The sequence below is a fragment of the Hylobates moloch genome, unplaced genomic scaffold (assembly GCF_009828535.3).
Source record: "Hylobates moloch isolate HMO894 unplaced genomic scaffold, HMol_V3 SCAFFOLD_7, whole genome shotgun sequence".
NCBI classification, from domain to species: domain Eukaryota; kingdom Metazoa; phylum Chordata; class Mammalia; order Primates; family Hylobatidae; genus Hylobates; species Hylobates moloch.
The window spans coordinates 43,815,138-43,832,936 of record NW_026652282.1 but is presented as its reverse complement, the minus strand read 5'-3'; the positions used below and the strand labels follow the sequence as shown (position 1 = coordinate 43,832,936).

The 17,799-nt window shown below is 56.4% G+C and overlaps 3 protein-coding genes across 3 annotated transcripts in view; 2 read left to right on the top strand and 1 right to left on the bottom strand.

The window, feature by feature from the left end:
• Nucleotides 1-1,601, top strand: part of SYP (synaptophysin) — an 11,392-nt gene extending 9,791 nt beyond the window's left edge. The window contains exon 7 of the mRNA XM_032756953.2: nt 123-1,601. The gene's annotated coding sequence lies outside the window, so the exon portion shown is untranslated. The remainder of the gene's footprint in view (nt 1-122) is intronic.
• A 1,450-nt stretch (nt 1,602-3,051) lies between these two features.
• On the top strand, nt 3,052-13,824 carry PRICKLE3 (prickle planar cell polarity protein 3). Its single transcript, XM_032756943.2, has 9 exons — nt 3,052-3,169; nt 4,383-4,468; nt 5,174-5,357; nt 9,091-9,204; nt 9,514-9,651; nt 10,427-10,630; nt 10,723-10,909; nt 11,699-11,998; nt 12,636-13,824. Exons 1-9 carry the CDS (start codon nt 3,128-3,130, stop codon nt 13,229-13,231), a joined length of 1,851 nt encoding a protein of 616 aa, XP_032612834.1. The 5' UTR covers nt 3,052-3,127; the 3' UTR covers nt 13,232-13,824.
• On the bottom strand, nt 13,815-17,444 carry PLP2 (proteolipid protein 2). Its single transcript, XM_032756945.2, has 5 exons — nt 17,120-17,444; nt 15,937-16,089; nt 15,738-15,833; nt 14,479-14,569; nt 13,815-14,229 (listed from the first exon to the last, which is right to left on the bottom strand). The coding sequence occupies exons 1-5, from the start codon at nt 17,213-17,215 to the stop codon at nt 14,207-14,209; spliced, it is 459 nt and encodes a 152-aa protein (XP_032612836.2). The 5' UTR covers nt 17,216-17,444; the 3' UTR covers nt 13,815-14,206.
• Between the last annotated feature and the right edge of the window lie 355 nt (nt 17,445-17,799).

Here is a 17,799-nt window from a genome sequence, read left to right as displayed (position 1 = left end):
AGCTGGTTCCAGGAAAGAAGAAAAGACATAAAGCCAGGACAAAGGCGTAACAGCCCAACCCCTATCTGAGGGCACCACCCATGAGGGACCCCCTCTCCTTTCTGTGTCTTTTGTCTCTACAGGTCAGTGAAGCCCAGGAGGACCCCATGGGGGGGCAAGAGCTCAGGAGAAGGCCTGCCCCCCTTCCCACCCCTATACCCTAGGTCTCCACCCCTCAAGCCAGGAGACCCTAACTGTCTTTGCTGTTTATATATATATATATTATATATAAATATCTATTTATCTGTCTGAGCCCTGCCCTCACTCCACTCCCCTCATGCACTAGGTGCCCAGTCTTGAGTGGGCCCCCTCTCTTACCCCGTCCCTTTCCCTGCATCCCTTGGCCCCTCTCTGTTTACCCTCCCTGTCCCCTGAGGTTAAGGGTATCTGAAAGGAGGACAGGGAGGGAACAGACCTCAGCTGTGTGGGGAGGGTGGGCGTGGCTTCAGACTCTCTCCTCTCTCTCCCTCCCCTCCTTCCAACTCTGGCCTTGGTTCCTCCAGCAATGCCTGCCTGAACAAAGGCCGTTAGGGAAATCCAACTCCAGGGTGAGAGGAAGGCAGAGATTGGGGCAGCTTGGGGTAGAGAGGACAGTTTAGGACCCAAGGTGGTCTTGGAGAGGAGCTGTGGAGTGGAGGGGTCAGCAGGGGGGTTGGGTTCCAGACAGAGTGGATCTGGAGTCTGAAGGAGAGGAGTGCGCTAGAGCATTCTGGGGTGGGGCTTGGAAGGACACTGAGGGCAGAGTTCTAGAAGGGGTGAAGCTTTAAGCGAGGCAGAATAGTGGGCTCCAGAGTAGATGGGTCTTGGATTGATACCAGAGCCTATGGAAAGGGTGTGGCTTGGAACATTTGGGAGACTGAGCTTGATTCTAAAGGGGACAGATCTTGAGCAAGGCAAGAAGTGGGATTCAGGAATGGGCCAAGCCAGGGTTCCAAACAGGGTGGGGCTTAGAATGAGGCTTCCACGGTGGTTTCAGAAAGGGCAGCCCCTCCCCATGGTGCAGTGAAGAAAATGTTTTACAATGGCTGGGTTTGGGCAGTGGAGAGGGGACTTGGATAGGAGCTTCCAGATGGATTTTGTTAGGGGTCGGGGAGAATGACTCTGGCTACAACTTGGGATGGAAGTAGCCTGAGAAGAGCCGAGTGATATGGCTTGTAGGGTGAGGCATGGGATCCAGAGAGAAGCACCCCACCACATACACCCTTCCCCACTCCCGTGATGAAACAGCTAGGTTAATAGGAGGACAGAACCAACAGGTCTGTGGGGCTGGCCCACCCCTCTTCCCCCTTCCCCTGCCCCCTCCCTCCCTCCACACCTCCACCCGTCCTGGGGTGGTTGGAGGCCCGGTCTGGAGCCCCTGTCCTGCACCCTCTGCTGTGTCTGTGATGTCAGTAGTGCCTGTGATCGTGTGTTGCCATTTTGTCTGGCTGTGGCCCCTCCTTCTCCCCTCCGGACCCCTACCCCTTCCCAAACCCTTCGGTATTGTTCGAAGAACCTCCCTCCCCAAGGAAGAACAAATATGATTCTCCTCTCCCAAATAAACTCCTTAACCACCTAGTCTACCCGGCTCTGATTTCTCAGTGTGTCTTTTTCGGGAGCCGGGGAGGGGGTTGGCCAGGGGAGAAAGGAGGGAGAGGTGGTGAGAACAAGCTCCGCCCGGACCCACTGACTGCAGTTCAGCTTGCTGCACCGTTTCAGGCCGCTTCAAAAGTGTTAGGCAGAGCGGCATCCTCTGGGAAGCCTCTCCTGCCAATCACTCTGTCACTCTCTGAGTAGCCCTGCTCACCCTCCCACTACTGGCCACCAAATGCCCGGTCTTTCTAGGAGTTGGTTCTAATTCTGGTCCCTTAGCCATGCCCCTTCCCAGCCCCTGTGGAACCCTCTCCTCAAATCCCCAAGGGGTCCGAATAGAAGGAAACCTCACATTGCCTGACCCCATCCCTAATCTTCAGACCCTGCTGTCTCTCCTTTCCCTGCCTCCGCCCAAGCTGGAGAAATGGGAGACTGGTTAGGCAAGGCGGGGAAGTGGGGCGCCAGGGTGACTCCTTAGTTCATTAGTTATTCTCTTTTACCTCTCCACTCCACGGGAAGTGACAGGGACATGTGTAATGGGGGGCGGGGAGAGGTCCCCGGCGCCCGCGATGAAAGGCCTGGCCGCTGCAGTCTCCGTGCATAATTGGAGACCCGGGCCGGGTTCAGACTGAGTTCTGACTGAGGCCATGGGACCCCCTCCTCCCAGCCCGGAGGCACAGCCAAGCCTGAGAGCGCGAAGGAGAGGCTCCCAGCCCTGGAACTGAGCTGGGAAAGGGGATAACTGGAGATAGAAAAATGTGGGTGGGGGAGGGAAGGCTTTAAGATCTACTTCTCAAGACTTGGGGTGGGGACCGGGGCGGGACAGCTAGGCTTATAAGGATGAGGGGAGAGAGGGGAGGAGGGCTTTGGAACCTGGCCTGGCTGAGAGGGGAATGAGAAGGGAGGAGTGCATATAAGATCTAGCTCTCTGGTGGCTAGGGCCAGGTTCCCAGGTTCCCAGCGAGCACCAGCTGGGGCTGCGGGTGAGGTTGGGGGCCATTGCTACAGCATTCATCGGGGAGACCCTCGGAACCTCACCAGTGAGGAGGAGCCAAGAGGTGTCTTTAACCCCTCTCCCAAATAAGCATCCGAAATAAATCGACACAAAACGTCAACACAAGCACCCTAGCGCGCCACCCTTCTCAGTCCAGTTGGCCACCTCCGAGTCTCCCCATCCTACACTACAGAGCCTTCAAGCCCCAGGTCCCGTGAGAGGCCACGTGGCACACCGGGGTTCTGGGGATCGTGCCTTGTGACGCCCCGCACCGGCCCGGAGCGGGAGGGCAGGGGCCTTTCCCGCGGGGTACCCCGGGCTACGTGCAGTTCACCTCTAGGCAGGGGGCGCCGTGGCAGCGGAAAGACCACATGCCCGGGGGCGGGCCCTGCGGGGCGCGCTCCTCCCACAAGGGTGTCAGGTTTACGGAACCGAGCTCCCAGGCCGGACGCGCGGTGGCCTGACGGTCGCAAGGATTACATTCGCCTGACCCGGCCCGGCTTGACCCTGCCCGGGCGCGCCATGTTCGCGCGTGGGTCCCGGAGGCGCCGCTCCGGGCGTGCGGTGAGCGGGAGTCGGGGCAGCGGTGGGGGTCCGGGGTAAACTGACGCCCAGGCGAGGGGGCAATGGATAGGCATAGCGAATAGGTGCCCCACAGAGGGTCTGGGAATCCCATCCCCTGCATTCCCAGACCTGGGGCTGGGGCTGCCGGAGGCGAATGGATGGAGGAAGGTGTAGATCTGGTGGCCCAAACCCCCAATCACCTCTCCACACACTTTCATCAGCACTCCTGGGACCTGGTGGGGACCCCTCTCTTGTGAATTGTGGGAAGGAATCCTCAGGGCCAGAGGACTAGGTCTTGGAGCCTTAGGTTGAGCAGGAACCTCCTGAGCTGCTTCTTTTTCTTTTTTTTTTTTTTTTGAGACTGAGTCTTTCTCTGTCATCCAGGCTGGAGTGCAGTGGCACTATCTCCACTCACTGCAACCTCCACCTCCTGGGTTCAAGCGATTCTCCTGCTTCAGCCTCCCATGTACCTGGGACTACAGGCGCCCGCCACCACGCCTGCCTAATTTTTGTATTTTTAGTAGAGACAAGGTTTCACCATGTTGGCCAGGCTGGTCTCGAACTCCTGACCTCAGGTGATCCGCCCACCTGTGCATGGATGCGGGTTCCTGAATGCAGCTGGCGCCTCCTGTGAGCCGGGGGAGGTACCCCAGTTCCTTGGGTATCAGGGCATGAGGCCAGGGTTTAGGGGAGGAGCTCCTGAGCTTCTGAAGAGAGGGGCAGGGTTCACGTGGGGATCTCAAGGAAGAATGGGGTCTCGTCTCCTACCCTGTGGAACTGGAGTGCTGCTGGCGGCATAGATGGAGAGGGAACCGGGATGAGGCCCGGGAGAGGATGCCCAGAGTAGGGGCTCTGTGCTCTAGTGGGGAGAGTACTATGAATTATAGGGGAGATGCTTGAGCCCTGGAAGGATCTAAGGCTGGTGGGAGGTGTCTGAGGCTAGGGGCGGATGGGGAGGGGGGTCCGAGGCCAGCCTAGGAAGGGGAATTCCCTGAAAAGGGAACATATAAGGAGATGGCTCCAACTGCCCCGCCTCTGCCTCGGTTGTGTCCCGCTCCCCCGCACTCTGGGCGCTGTCCCAGCCTGCCCAGCGCTGCCTAGGTAAGACAGGCCCCAGCGTGCGGTCGCGGGCAATGAAGTGGAGGGGCGGGCGTTGACTTCTTCCCTGCTTCCGCGCCTCACCCGGCCCTGCATCTGCCCCCGCCCACTGCAGCCTCCAGAGGCAGACGACCCAGACCGGGGCCAGCCCTGCAACTCCTGCAGGGAGCAGTGCCCCGGCTTCCTGCTCCACGGCTGGAGGTAAGTGGCGCCCCTAAAGGGCCTCGCCTTTGTCAGAGCTCCGCCTTCGGGAGGAATCCAGGAGCCTTAGGCCACGCCCCTACGCTTGAGCTCCGCCTACAGAGTGATCTCAGTTGGGAAAAGAGCATCAGGCTCAGATTCAGAGCCCCGCCCCCTGGCTCATTCCCCAAAGTCCGCTCCCAGGAGAGCTCCACCCACTACTCAGCCCCGCCCCCAGAAGTGTTCCCCCGTAGCCGCTGAGTCGCATCCCTAGGGAGATTCTTCGTCCCTAACTCTGAGCGCCGCCCTCTGGCCTCCAGCACCCCTCTTAGACTCAGACCTACTCTCCCAGGCCCAGCGTCCTATCCTCCTGCTGGAGCCCTGCACCCAATAGACAGAGCCTACAGCCCCCAGACTCAGGCCCTACCCACAGGCTCAGAGCCCACAAGTTCAGAGCCTCACCACAGGTTAGATGCCTGTGCCTAGTGAAAGTTCCCCCACAAAGCATCCCACTCCCCACGACCTGTCCTCTGGCTCACAGACCAGCCACACCCTGGCTCATAGGCCCACCTTCTGCAGCCCTGCCCCCAGGCCCAGATCCCTGTCCCTGCTGACAGCCCTTTGGTGGTGATAATCTGCATGTCCCGGCTCCTCCGTTGGACCTGGGCTGCCGAGGGGTTCGGGTGGCAACCCCTTAGTAATTGACCCCCATCCTGGCCCCCTCAGAAAGATCTGCCAGCATTGCAAATGCCCGCGGGAGGAGCACGCAGTGCACGCGGTGCCTGTGGACCTGGAACGCATCATGTGTCGGCTAATCTCAGACTTCCAGCGCCACTCCATCTCCGACGACGACTCAGGCTGTGCATCGGAGGAGTATGCCTGGGTCCCCCCAGGCCTTAAACCGGAGCAGGTGACCAGAGGCCAGCCCTCCACTCTTGCTGTCCAGTGGGTGCACACTAATGCTCACACACACACACACACACACTCAGGTGGGAACCTATTTCTGGGGCTATGCTAGAGTGTGCAGTCAGACCGAGGGTCCTTCTGGCCCCTCTGTGATGGAGGAGTGGTCAGCCCCCCATACGTTGGGTGACTGAGGGACCAGTTCCTGTTCACCCCAATCCTATTATTTTTGATGGATTGTTTTTGAGACAGGGTCTCACTCTGTTGCCCACCACAGCCTCCCTTGTAGCTGGGACTGCAGGCGCATGTCACCATGCCTGGCTATTTTTAAAAATTTTTTGTAGAGACAGGGTCTCCCTATGTTGCCCAGGCTGATGTTGAACTCCTGGGCTCAAGTGATCCTGCCTCGGCCTCCCAAAGTGCTGGGATTACAAGAGCAAGCCACCATGCGTGGCCCCACTCCCTATTCTACCCACCCAGCACTTCATTCACCACATGACTTCATTGATTGAGTCATTCAACACATAGTTATGGGGCACCTACTGCATGTGAGACACTGTTCTAGGCACTGAGGACACAGCAGTGAGCAAAACACAAAATAACATGTCTGCCAACGGGCGCGGTGGCTCACGCCTGTAATCCCAGCACTTCGGGAGGCTGAGGCGGGTGGATTGAGGTCAGGAGTTTGAGACCAACCTGGCCAACATGGCAAAACCCCGTCTCTACTAAAAGTACAAAAATTAGCCAGGTGTGGTGGTGCACACCTGTAATCCTAGCTGCTCAGGAGGTTGAGGCAGGAGAATTGTTTGAACCCAGGAAGCGGAGGTTGCAGTGAGCTGAGATCGTGCCACTGCACTCCAGCCTGGGCAACAGAGTGATACTTCTCAAAAAAAAAAAAAAAAAAAAAATCTGCCTAGGTGGAGGGTAGATTCTGGAAAGGAGAAACACCCAATAAGCAAACCTATAAATATATGTCAGATGGTGTAAGGGCTATGGAATTAAAAAGCAAGAAGGTGGGGTGAAGAAAGAGAGAGGGAGGGAGGGAGGGAGGGAGAGAGATGCTAGAATTGTAAATAGGGTGCCCAGAATAAGCCTTTGTGAGAATTTAATGGTTGAGCTGCCCGAAAGGAGGTGAGAAGTGAGCCATGCAGATATCTGAGGTTACAGCGATTCACACAGGCAAAGGGCATAGCTAATGCCAAGACCCTGAGGCAGGCGTGTGCTTGGCATATGTAAGGGATGGCAAGACCAGTGCTGCTGGCACAGAGTGAGCCAGGGGGAGACCAGCTGGAGGTGAGGTCAGAGATGTGGCAGGGGCTATGGAGAGGACTTTGGCTTTGCCTGTGAATGAAGGGAAAGTCGCAAGAGGGTTGTGAGCAGAGGACAGCCTAGGGGAATAAGGGTGGAATCAGGAGACCAGTGAGGAACCTGATGATGATGGCGCTGGCAGTGCAAGGAGTTATATATATATGGAGAGAGAGAGAGACAGACAGACAGAGAGGCAGGCATGGTGGCTCACACCTGTAATCCCAGCACTTTGGGAGGCCAAGGCGAGTGGATCACTTGAGGTCAGGAGTTTGAGACCAGCCTGGCCAACATAGTGAAACCCCATCTCTACTAAAAATACAAAAATTAGTCTGGCATGGTGGCAAATGTCTGTAATCCCAGCTACTCGGGAGGCTGAGGCAGGAGAATCGCTTGAACCCAGGAGGCAGAGGTTGCAGTGAACTGAGATTGTGCCACTGCACTCCAGCCTGGGCGACAGAGCAAGACCCTGTCTCAAAAAAAAAAAAAAAAAAATACGCTGGGTGCAGTGGTTCACGCGTGTAATCCCACCACTTTGGGAGGCCTAGGCAGGCAGATCGCCTGAGGTCGGGAGTTCGAGACCAGCCTGACCAACATGGAGAAGCCCTGTCTCTACTAAAAATACAAAAAAATTAGCCAGGCGTGGTGGCACATGCCTGTAATCCCAGCTACTCAGAAGGCTGAAGCAGGAGAAGCGCTTGAACCCAGGAGGCGGAGGTTTCGGTGAGCCCAGATTATGCCATTGCACTCCAGCCTGGGCAACAAGAGCGAAATTCTGTTTCAATAAATAATAATTATTATATATATGTGTGTGTGTGTGTGTGTGTGTGTGTGTGTGTGTGTGTGTATATATATATATAGAGAGAGAGAGAGAGAGAGAGACAGAGTCTCACTCTGTCTCCCAGGTTGGAGTGCAGTGGCTCAATCACAGCTCACTGCAGCCTCAACTTCCTGAGCTCAAGTGATCCTCCCACCTCAGCCTCCCAAGTAGCTAGGACTACAGGCATACATCATCACGCCTGGATGATTTTTGTATTTTTTGTAGAGATGGGGTTTTGCCATGTTGCCCAGGGTGGTCTTGGACTGCTGGGCTCAAGCTATCTTCCCCTCTGGGCCTCCTAAAGTGCTGGGATTACAGGTGTGAGCCACAGCGCCCGGCCTATATTTTGGAAGTAGCGCTCAGAGGATTTGCTTGTGGGGGTGGGAGAAAGAGGAGTGAAAGTTGACCCTGAGGATAGGTAGATTAACTGATGTGGGAAAGGCCAAAACAGGAGCGAGTTTGAGGGGGAAGAGCATAAGTTTGGTTCTGGCCATCTGGAGTTTGAGATGCCTGTTAGACGTCTAAATAGCCACATTGCCTGGAACTCAAGGGATAAGTTACAGAGCTGGACATATGTGTTTGTCATTATGTGTCACAGGCTGGAGGTGACACATTAGACAGCCAAGTAGATGATATTTACAGCCATAAGGTTGAATGTAATTCCCAAGAAATTGAATGTAGACAGAGGCAAGAGGACCAAGAGCTGAGTCCTGGGATCCTCCTGCATTTAGGGATCAGCTAGTTGAGGAGGAGCCAAAACAGGGGCAAAGAAGGAGCAGCCAATAAGATGGAAGGAAAACCTGGATGTGTGGTGTCCTGGAAGCCAAGGGAAGAAAGTGTTTCCAGGAAGAGAGAGTGGTCAGCTTGGTGCAGTGCTACCATCATCAAGTCTGATGATGACTGAGACCTGAACAATGATTTTAACAATGGGGAAGTCATCGATGACCTTGACAGCTTTGGAAGAGGGATGGGAGCAGAAGCCTGCCTCAAGTAGGCTCAAGAGAGATTGGAAGGACAGGAAGTGGAGTGAACACAAGTGCTCATAACTTTTTGAGGAATTTTCCTGTAAAGGAAAAAAGAAAAGTGGATCAGTAGACCGGGTGCGGTGGCTCACGCCTGTAATCCCAGCACTTTGGGAGGCTGAGGCAGGCGGATCACCTGAGGTCAGGAGTTCGAGACCAGCTTGACCAACATGGTGAAACCCTGTCTCTACTAAAAATAAAAAATTAGCTGGGCATGGTGGTGCGCCTGTAATCCCAGCTACTCAAGAGGCTGAGGCAGGAGAATCGCTTGAACCCAGGAGGCGGAGGTTGCAGTGAGCCTAGATCGCGCCACTCCAGCTTGGGCAACAGAGTGAGACTCCGTCTCAAAAAAAAAAAAAAAAGTGGATCAGCAGCTGGAGGAGGAAGTGAGGTCAAGACATGCAGGAACCCTCAGCGTGTTTGGGAGCTGGGAGCTGAGGGAAATGATCTGCCTTTAGGAAGGAGAGATGGGGGAGTCAGAAGGTCCCTCCTAATGCCTTTCATTTTCTCAGAGAAATGGGGACCTGCCATCTCACTGCATCCCAACTCACCTCTCATTTCAGTTGTTTTCTCACACTCCTATGTCCTCCCAGGTATATCAATTTTTCAGCTGCCTCCCAGAGGACAAGGTCCCCTACGTCAACAGTCCTGGGGAGAAATACAGGATCAAGCAGCTGCTGCACCAGCTGCCCCCACACGACAGTGAGGTGAGGAGAGAAGAGAGAAGACAGGAAGGGCGTGCCAGGCACAGGGCACAGTCTGGGCCAATGCAGGGCAGGGTGAGAGGAGGAAAGGTGAGCTGATCTGAGGTGAGTGGTCCAGACAGGCAGGGGTCATCAGGAGACATTCCTTGGCAAAACCACAGCTGGGCCTTGGAAGAAGAGGTGGTTACTTCAGGCAGGAGGCACCATCTATAGAAAGACCTAGAAGTAAACTTTCGGGGCATGGATGAAGTCTGGAAGAGGGGCAGGGACAGGCATCAAGGGAGGAGCCTGGGAGATGCCTTCTCCTCCCAGGCACAGTACTGCACAGCACTGGAAGAGGAGGAAAAGAAAGAGCTCCGAGCCTTTAGCCAGCAGCGGAAGCGGGAGAATCTGGGGCGTGGCATTGTGCGCATCTTCCCGGTGACCATCACTGGCGCCATCTGTGAGGAGGTGAGCCGTGGAGGGCCTCAGCGAGTGAGCAGTGCCTCTGCTCCAAGCCCTGGGGAGCAGGACACATCTTCCAAGCACTGGGAAGATGACATGTGCCACTTAAGCCCCAGTGAGGTATCTCTAGGGTCCCCTCTTGTGGGCGGGGTCTGTTCCTCACATCTCACTGTTGGGCAGGGACTGTCTCTAAGGCAACCCCTGGTGGACAGGGACTTGTCCCATCGATCCCACTGTCGTGTGGGGTTTGCCCGTAAGGAGGCCTTAGTGTGTTTTTCTCCCCCTCTGTGCAGTGGACATGGGGCATGGGCTATCTCTTTGGTCCTCCTGTGGTCAGAACTTGTCCTCAAGAGCTGACCCACAGTGGCAGGGCCTGTCTGCAGGGCCCAGTGGTGGGCAGGGCCTGTCCTTAGATCCTACTATTAGGTGAGATCTATTGCTAAGGTCCCCGTGGGTGGAGACTATCTCTGTGGTTTCCCCCACTAGGCCTGGCCTGTCTGTCTTCCCCACCCCTGATGAGGGAGGCTTGCCTGTAAGGCCACCCACCATGGGTAGAGCCTGTCTCTACGGCTTCCTTCATGAGCAGGGTCAGTCTCTAAGGTACCGCCCAACCCCATCCCTGGTATAGGCAGGGCCTGTGTCAAAGTTACCCCGTGGGTGGGGCTGATCACAAAGGTTCACCGTGGGAAAGGCCCAAGTGTAACATACTTTGGCTGACCTCATCCATCTGACCATCTTGGTGACACTGATGGTAGCCATCTTGGTGCTTGTCTCATGGCAGTGCGGGAAGCAGATTGGAGGTGGGGACATCGCAGTGTTTGCCAGCCGTGCAGGCCTGGGTGCCTGCTGGCACCCACAGTGCTTCGTGTGCACCACGTGCCAGGAACTGCTGGTTGACCTCATCTACTTCTACCATGCTGGCAAGGTCTACTGCGGGCGTCACCATGCGGAATGCCTGCGTCCACGCTGCCAAGCCTGTGACGAGGTTTGGGCCTCCCTGCCCAGGGGTGGGAGTGGAGGGTGGGCAGGGCCAGGAGCAGGCTCATCTGACAGCCACAGATGGCCTGCGCCCTCCAGATCATCTTCTCCCCTGAGTGCACGGAGGCTGAGGGCCGCCACTGGCACATGGATCACTTCTGCTGCTTTGAGTGTGAAGCTTCGCTAGGAGGGCAGCGCTATGTCATGCGTCAGAGCCGTCCCCACTGCTGCGCCTGCTACGAGGCCCGCCATGCGGAGTACTGTGATGGCTGTGGGGAGCACATCGGTGGGTGAATGCTGTGGGACTGGACAGAAGGATGGATGGACAGCTGGGCCACAGTCCTACCCCACCAGGACTCCTCCTGTCCTCCAGGCCCCATCCTCCATTGTGCCCTGTACTTTGTTCAGCCCCAACACGATACACCTGTACGCTTGGTTGCAAGTGCCACTCCCAATCTCCCCACTATGCCATGCTTTCTAAACCCCACCTACACAATGTTAGACCACCACCACATGTCTACACCCACCTCCAGAGGGTGCTCTAATTCCAGCCCCAGGGCTCGCCCCACTCCTAGCCTCCACCACCCCAAGCTGTGCCCCATTTTCCTCCACTCTCCTGTATCAGCCTAAGTCAGGCCTAGCTTCTAGCTACACCCTACCCTCTGAGAACCACTCCTTTCTCAACAGGGCCACTCCCCACCTGTTAAGCCCTGCCCCCACCAGCCAGGCCTCCTCTTCAGGCCCAGCCTTCCATTCTCCTTCCACCTGGAGCCACCCCTTAATGTCTAAGCCTGGCCCGAATCTTAGAGTCCAATGCCCACCCCACTCTGGGAGAGAGCACCCTGGGAAAGAAAGGGAGGAGTGAGAGAGAGGTTCACCAGCCAGTCTCCAGGAGAGAACTAAAACCGGTTTCCTGCTTTCTCCAAAAGGGCCCCATTCTGGAGGAGGGAGGAAGGCACCCAGGGGTGCCCTGCCTCGGATTCCCCACCTCTTCTTGAGAAGGGACTCGTTCACTTGGGGTGGGGTTATGCCTGGGGGTTCTGCCTCAGTTTTTCCCCCTCGTCGTTCCCCACAGGCCTGGACCAAGGCCAGATGGCTTACGAGGGCCAGCACTGGCATGCCTCAGACCGATGCTTCTGCTGTAGTCGCTGTGGGCGGGCCCTGCTGGGCCGCCCATTCCTGCCACGCCGAGGCCTAATCTTCTGCTCTCGAGCCTGCAGCCTTGGGTCCGAGCCCACAGCTCCAGGGCCGGGCCGCCGCAGCTGGAGTGCCGGCACTGTCACAGCCCCAGTTGCAGCCTCCACAGCCTCTTTCTCTGCTGCCGAGGGGGCATCAGAGACCACCACCAAAGGCACCAGCACAGAGTTAGCGCCAGGTGAGCTAACCCTCTAGCCACACCCAGCCACAGCCCAGTCACCCCTGCGTCCTTGCCCCTGCCTCAGCCCTGGCCCTTCCTTCTTGACTCGCCCAGGCCCTTCACCTGCTACATCCCTGGGCCGCGCCCATTTCTCAGCTCATCCTCCTTCCCCACACCAGTCCAGGCCTGGTTTCCATCCCAAACTACACCCGCCTCCTGAACCCTGGTTCCACCCTGTCAATACAGGGCTGGTCCCCTACCTCAACTTTTCTCTGCTTGACTCCAAGTTCCTCTTCCTCTTCTCCAGCGGGTCACCCTTCATCCTCTGCAGTCAGGCCCCACCCCTTTTATCGCAAACCAAATCTACTCCAGCCTATGCCACACCACTTCCATCCGAAGCCACCCCCGGTGCCCTGGCCACGCCCCACACACCAGTCCCATCTTGCTCCGTGTTCTTCCTTCCAACCCTCTCAACACCCAGAGCCTGCTCCAGGCCTCACGCTTCCCAGACTTCCCACCTCCCTGCCATTCTCCGACCCCTGCCCCCACTTTCCCTGTCTTAATGGATGAAAGAATGACCTTCCGCAGGCCTCCTCTTAGGAGGGGGCCAGTGGGAGGGCAGATACAAGGAGTCACTCTGTCTCCCCCTTAACAGCTACAGGCCCCGAGGAGCCCTCCCGCTTTCTGAGAGGGGCTCCCCACCGCCACTCCATGCCAGAACTGGGGCTCCGCAGTGCCCCCGAGCCGCCTCCAGAGTCCCCCGGCCAGCCTAACCTGCGCCGGGATGATGGTGCCTTCAGTCGCCAGAGCACCCCACGCGTCAGCTTCCGCGACCCTCTGGTGTCTGAAGGAGGTCCGCGCCGGACCCTGAGTGCACCCCCGGCCCAGCGCCGCAGGCCACGCAGTCCCCCACCCAGGGCCCCCAGCCGTCACCGACACCGTCATAATCACCATCACCATCACCATCACCACCGCCACCCAAGCAGATGTCGCCATTATCAATGTGACGCGGGATCAGGGTCAGACTCGGAATCTTGCTCCAGCTCGCCCTCCAGTTCCAGTTCCGAATCCTCAGAGGATGATGGCTTCTTCCTAGGAGAGCGCATCCCTCTGCCCCCGCATTTGTGCAGGCCCATGCCTGCTCAGGACACTGCAACGGAGACCTTCAACTCCCCATCTTTATCGCTCCCCAGGGACTCTCGCCCAGGGACGCCTCGTCAGGCCCGAGACAAGAACTGCATCGTGGCTTGAAGGCAAACCGTCCTGGAGGGGGCTCCATTCTCCAGTCAGAGTAGATGATGAGGCCCATGCCCCTCACTCCCATGCCCCGCCCCCACAACCTAAGTCATAAATCCTCTTCCTCCCTCCTTTATCTGTTTGTTTCTATTTTTGTTTCTGTTTTAGAGACATGGTCTGCTCTATTGCCCAGGCTGGAGTGCAGTGGTGTGATCAGGACTCACTGCAGCCTCAAAAGTTTTGGGCTCAAGCTATCCTCCCACCTCAGCCTCCCAAGTAGCTGGGACTCCAGGCTCGTGTCAGCGTTCCCAGCTAATTTTTTAATTTTTTGGTAGAGATGGGGTTTCGCCATGTTGCCCAGGCTGGTCTAGAACTCCTGGGCTCAAGCAATCCTCCCGCAGCCTCCCAAAGGACTGGGATTACAGGCATGAGCCACCGCACCGGGCCTCTCGTTTGTATTATTGAAGTAATTTAATATTTGTTGTAAAACAGGCCTGGCTTCTTTGCCTCCTTGCCCCAGCTATTTCCACTCCATTTCCCCTTCCTGATGCTTGAAATTCACCCACATTTGATGAAAGGATTACTTTATTCATTATCGTATATTTTAACAATGTTTATTATTCATTTATCCCTCTACAGAACCACCACCCACACCAAGGAGATTATTTGGAGTGGGTCCCAACCTAGGGCCTGGACTCTGAAATGTAACTCCCCACTTCCCTCATTTTGTGACTTAGGTGGGGACATGGTTCAGTCAGAACTGGTGTCTCCTATTGGATCGTGCAGGAGGACCTAGGCACACGTATATGGTGGCCACACCCAGGAGGGTTGATTGGCAGACTGGAAGACAAAAGTCTCCCAATAAAGGCACTTTTACCTCAATGAGGGGGTGGGAGTTGGTTGGCTGGGAATGTTGTTGTTGGGGTGGGGAGGAGTTATTTCAATGGAGCAGTTATTTGCAGATTGCAGAGAGAAATGAGGGGAGTTCGCCTACACCGGGCCATCTGCGGGGTCTGCAGGTGAGGAAAGAGAGAAAGCATTGGCTGAATCTATATGCCCATTTCTTAAAACAAGGTCCAAAGTCCACGAACATTTTACACACAAGAATACTGAAGCTTATGGTACCTATTGGTACAAAAGCCATAAGTACCAATACGAGACCAGAGTTGGCATTCGTGCCTTTAAGAGATCCCTTTCCTTTTCTCCTCTGCCCTCTCAGCAACCCCCTTACCCCCAGCCAACACACACACACACACACTTACCAGTGGGGGCTGCTATATGTCTTGGCTGCCGAAAGGGGAAGGTGACATAGGCATCATAGCCAAAGAGGCACGTAGCGATTAGGCCCAGTACCTGGGGAACAGGATAGGAGTGAGGGGGTTTAGATTAGGTGGTCAGGTTACTCAGTCTCTTATCTTCTTGTATCCATCACCTCCAGCACCTGCCCCATGCAGGACGGGACTCAAGCCCCGGGTTGGTAAGCCAAAGAACCCCAGGGAAAGGCCAAGAGAGTGCATCCTACCCCACTCTCCCTCCTCCTATACTTCTCTTTTTTTTTTTTTTTTTTTTTTTTTGAGACGGAGTCTTTCTCTGTCCCCCAGGCTGGAGTGTAGTGGCGCGATCTCGGCTCACTGCAAGCTCCGCCTCCCGGGTTCACGCCATTCTCCTGCCTCAGCCTCCCGAGTAGCTGGGACTACAGGCGCCCGCCAACACGCCCGGCTAATTTTTTGTATTTTTAGTAGAGACGGGGTTTCACCGTGTTAGCCAGGATGGTCTCGATCTCCTGACCTCGTGATCCGCCCGCCTCGGCCTCCCAAAGTGCTGGGATTACAGGCTTGAGCCACCGCGCCCGGCCTAACACAGAGAGGCCACACTGTGGCCCTACCCGTAGGGGGCACAATTCAATGCATAATTTTTTTTTTTTTTTGAGACACAGCATCTGTCACCCATCTGTCACTGAGGCTGGAGTGCAGTGGCATGATCTTGGCTCACTGCAACCTTTGTCTTCTGGGTTCAAGTGATTCTCCTCCCTCAGCCTCCTGAGTAGCTAGGACTACAGGCCCCCGCCACCACACCCGGCTAATTTTTGTATTTTTAGTAGAGATGGGGTTTCGCCATGTTGGCCAGGCTGGTCTTGAACTCCTGACCTCAAGTGATCTGCCTGCCTCGGCCTCAGCCTCCCAAAGTGCTGGGAATACAGGCATGAGCCACTGCACCCGGCCCCAATTCCTGCTACATTTGGGACAAAGTTCTTGCAGATGGTAGTCTAGTGCGTTGACAAAGGGGCCGCCTGTTTGTACCTCTCACCAAGGTCCTTGTGTCTGACAAGGGACTGCCCTTCACAGCAAATGAAGACCTTGGGAGGCAAAACCAAGTCCTGGGCCAGACTTTCCTCCATGCCCTGAGGACAAGTGTGACTTGCTGTGGGTCACACGATTTCTGCCAGAAGCAAAGGCAGAAATGGTCCCTGGCTCCTCAAACCCTTCCCTCTGTGCTTCAGAGCTGCTCCCATGGCCTTTACCCCTGCGACGATTTTGGAGTGGTTTCCTCTCTCAACAAGGACAACAATGGAGGTGATCAGGTAGAGGACTGCCGCTATGAGGGTTCGGAAGAAATCCTGTGAGGTGTAGGGAGAAGAGGGAAGTCAGCAACCACAGTTCCCCGACAATCCTAACTGCCCAGACCCCTCCCCAGCCTTGCCATTGTGGACCCCTTCTCACACTCCAGGGCCAGTTGATGAATGGTATCTTGGTGTGCAGGTCACACATGTAGACAACAAAGAAAATAGCAGCAAGGATCATCTCAACCACCGACAGGGAGGAGTAGCCTGGTGTAGAGGCACTGAAGCAGATCAGGATCACCAGGCATAATATCTGGAAGGGTGACATGGGAAAGGGGACCTCAATCAGCAACCAGGGCTGAGGAGATTGGTTTAAATTGGGGGTCCCATACTCGGATGCCTACAAGGGCTGGGGAAATGACATGCAATAATAGCTAAACACTTTTTATGTGCTCAATGTGTTCCAAATTCAATCATCACGACAATCTAATGCTCTGGGTACTATTATTACTCTTTCTAATTTATAGATGAGAAAACTGAGGCACAGAGAGGTTTAATGGCTTGGCCAGCGTCACCCAACAAGTAAGGAGTAGAGTCGGGTGCCTCAGTTTCCTCTGCTTTTCCCTTCTAGGATATGGGCAGCCTGAGGGGAGTGGCGCTGCCAGGTGTTTTGAGAGCCCCGCTGACGCCAGCTTTGTGGCCTTGACCGGGGCGGAACACGCGGTTCCCCCAGCAACCCCTTTGGGAAGCGGTGAGAGTGACACCAGAGAGGCAGGACTCCGTTAAAGGCGCCGCACCCCTTATACAAGTGACTCAAAGGCGGCGCCCACTTTGAGAAGGGTGGAAACCCCGAAAAGCTAAGGACATCCCGCCCGGCCTCAGAAGGGCGAGGAAGAACTGGCGAAGGGCGGGGCGCCCTACACCGCGGGACTAGCGCGGGGGGGCCCCACCCCAACAGGCCCTGCCCCTGGGCGCGCTGCCAGCCCGCCCTCCTGTGCCCAGGCCGCGCCACGCCCTGCCACAGGAGGCCCCCACTTCCCAGCACCCTGGGACCCCTTCGATGCGTCCACTGATGAGTTCACGCAGGCTGTCCCCACGTAGCCCTCCGTATGCGTTATAGGCTCCTCGCTTCACCCCGGGGACCACCAGATCTCAACAACCTTCGTCAAACCCCACCGACTCACCCTGCGCCCCGGGTTTCGAGCCTCCACTGTGAACCCACCCACCTGCACCCCACTGCCGAGCGCCCCGGCCAAGTGCCTGCCTCACCCGGACCATCCAGTTCCGCATGGTCCAGCCACCCCATCCCGCTTTTGCCCACGCGCCTGCCCCAGAACGCTCACAATCTCAGCAAACAGGAGGATTCCCTTTCGAGTGCGCGAGAAGTTGGTGCAGGCGGCCCAGCAGCCAGGGGCCGAGGGGCGCTCAGAATCCGCCATGGCATGGGCTGGAGTCCCTGGTGCCTCGGAAGATCTGCTCGCTTGCTCGTGGTTTCGAGGACGCTGTACACCCAGCTGTCTTGCCCGCCGTCTGGCCGGGAAGGGGGCCCCGGGGCGAAGGAGGGAGTGAATCACCGCGCAGAGCTGACGCGGGCGGGGCCGGAGCCGGGCCAGGTGGCTGCCGCCCCGGAAGCCCCCTCGCCCCGCCCCCCAAGGATACTCCCAGCCTGGCGCACAGCCCCCGGGGCGCCCCATCGCCGGGGTGCTTGGCAGCTCCAGGTACCAGGAGCAGTGATAGCGAGACCCTTCGCCTTTTTGGAATGCAAATGCACCCGAGACAGCTTCAGCTTAGAACCGCGGGAATCTGGCTTTGGCAGGGAGTGACTCAGTTTCCTTAACTGAATAAAACGGCCGAGGCAGAGTTAAATCCTAAAGACTTGGGGCCCAGTGTGTTGCCAGAATTCAGAATATTTTTGATTTCAGAAAGTTTTCCCGTGCATATACTCCCAGCGGTGTTTGGAGCTGCCGCGCTAAAAAAAAAAAAAAAAGAAAAGAAAAAAGAAAAAAAAGAAAGAAAAAAAAAG

Excerpts from the sequence above, each read along its gene's own strand:
- PRICKLE3 (XM_032756943.2), top strand. The coding sequence starts at position 3,128 with ATGTTCGCGCGTGGGTCCCGGAGGCGCCGCTCCGGGCGTGCG. Across the intron at positions 4,469-5,173 it reads TTCCTGCTCCACGGCTGGAG|AAAGATCTGCCAGCATTGCA; the intron begins GTAAGTGGCGCC and ends TGGCCCCCTCAG. Across the intron at positions 10,631-10,722 it reads GCTGCCAAGCCTGTGACGAG|ATCATCTTCTCCCCTGAGTG; the intron begins GTTTGGGCCTCC and ends TGCGCCCTCCAG.
- PLP2 (XM_032756945.2), bottom strand. The coding sequence starts at position 17,215 with ATGGCGGATTCTGAGCGCCCCTCGGCCCCTGGCTGCTGGGCCGCCTGC. Across the intron at positions 15,834-15,936 it reads TCATCAACTGGCCCTGGAGT|GATTTCTTCCGAACCCTCAT; the intron begins GTGAGAAGGGGT and ends TACACCTCACAG. Across the intron at positions 14,570-15,737 it reads ACTCCAAAATCGTCGCAGGG|GTACTGGGCCTAATCGCTAC; the intron begins GTAAAGGCCATG and ends CCTGTTCCCCAG.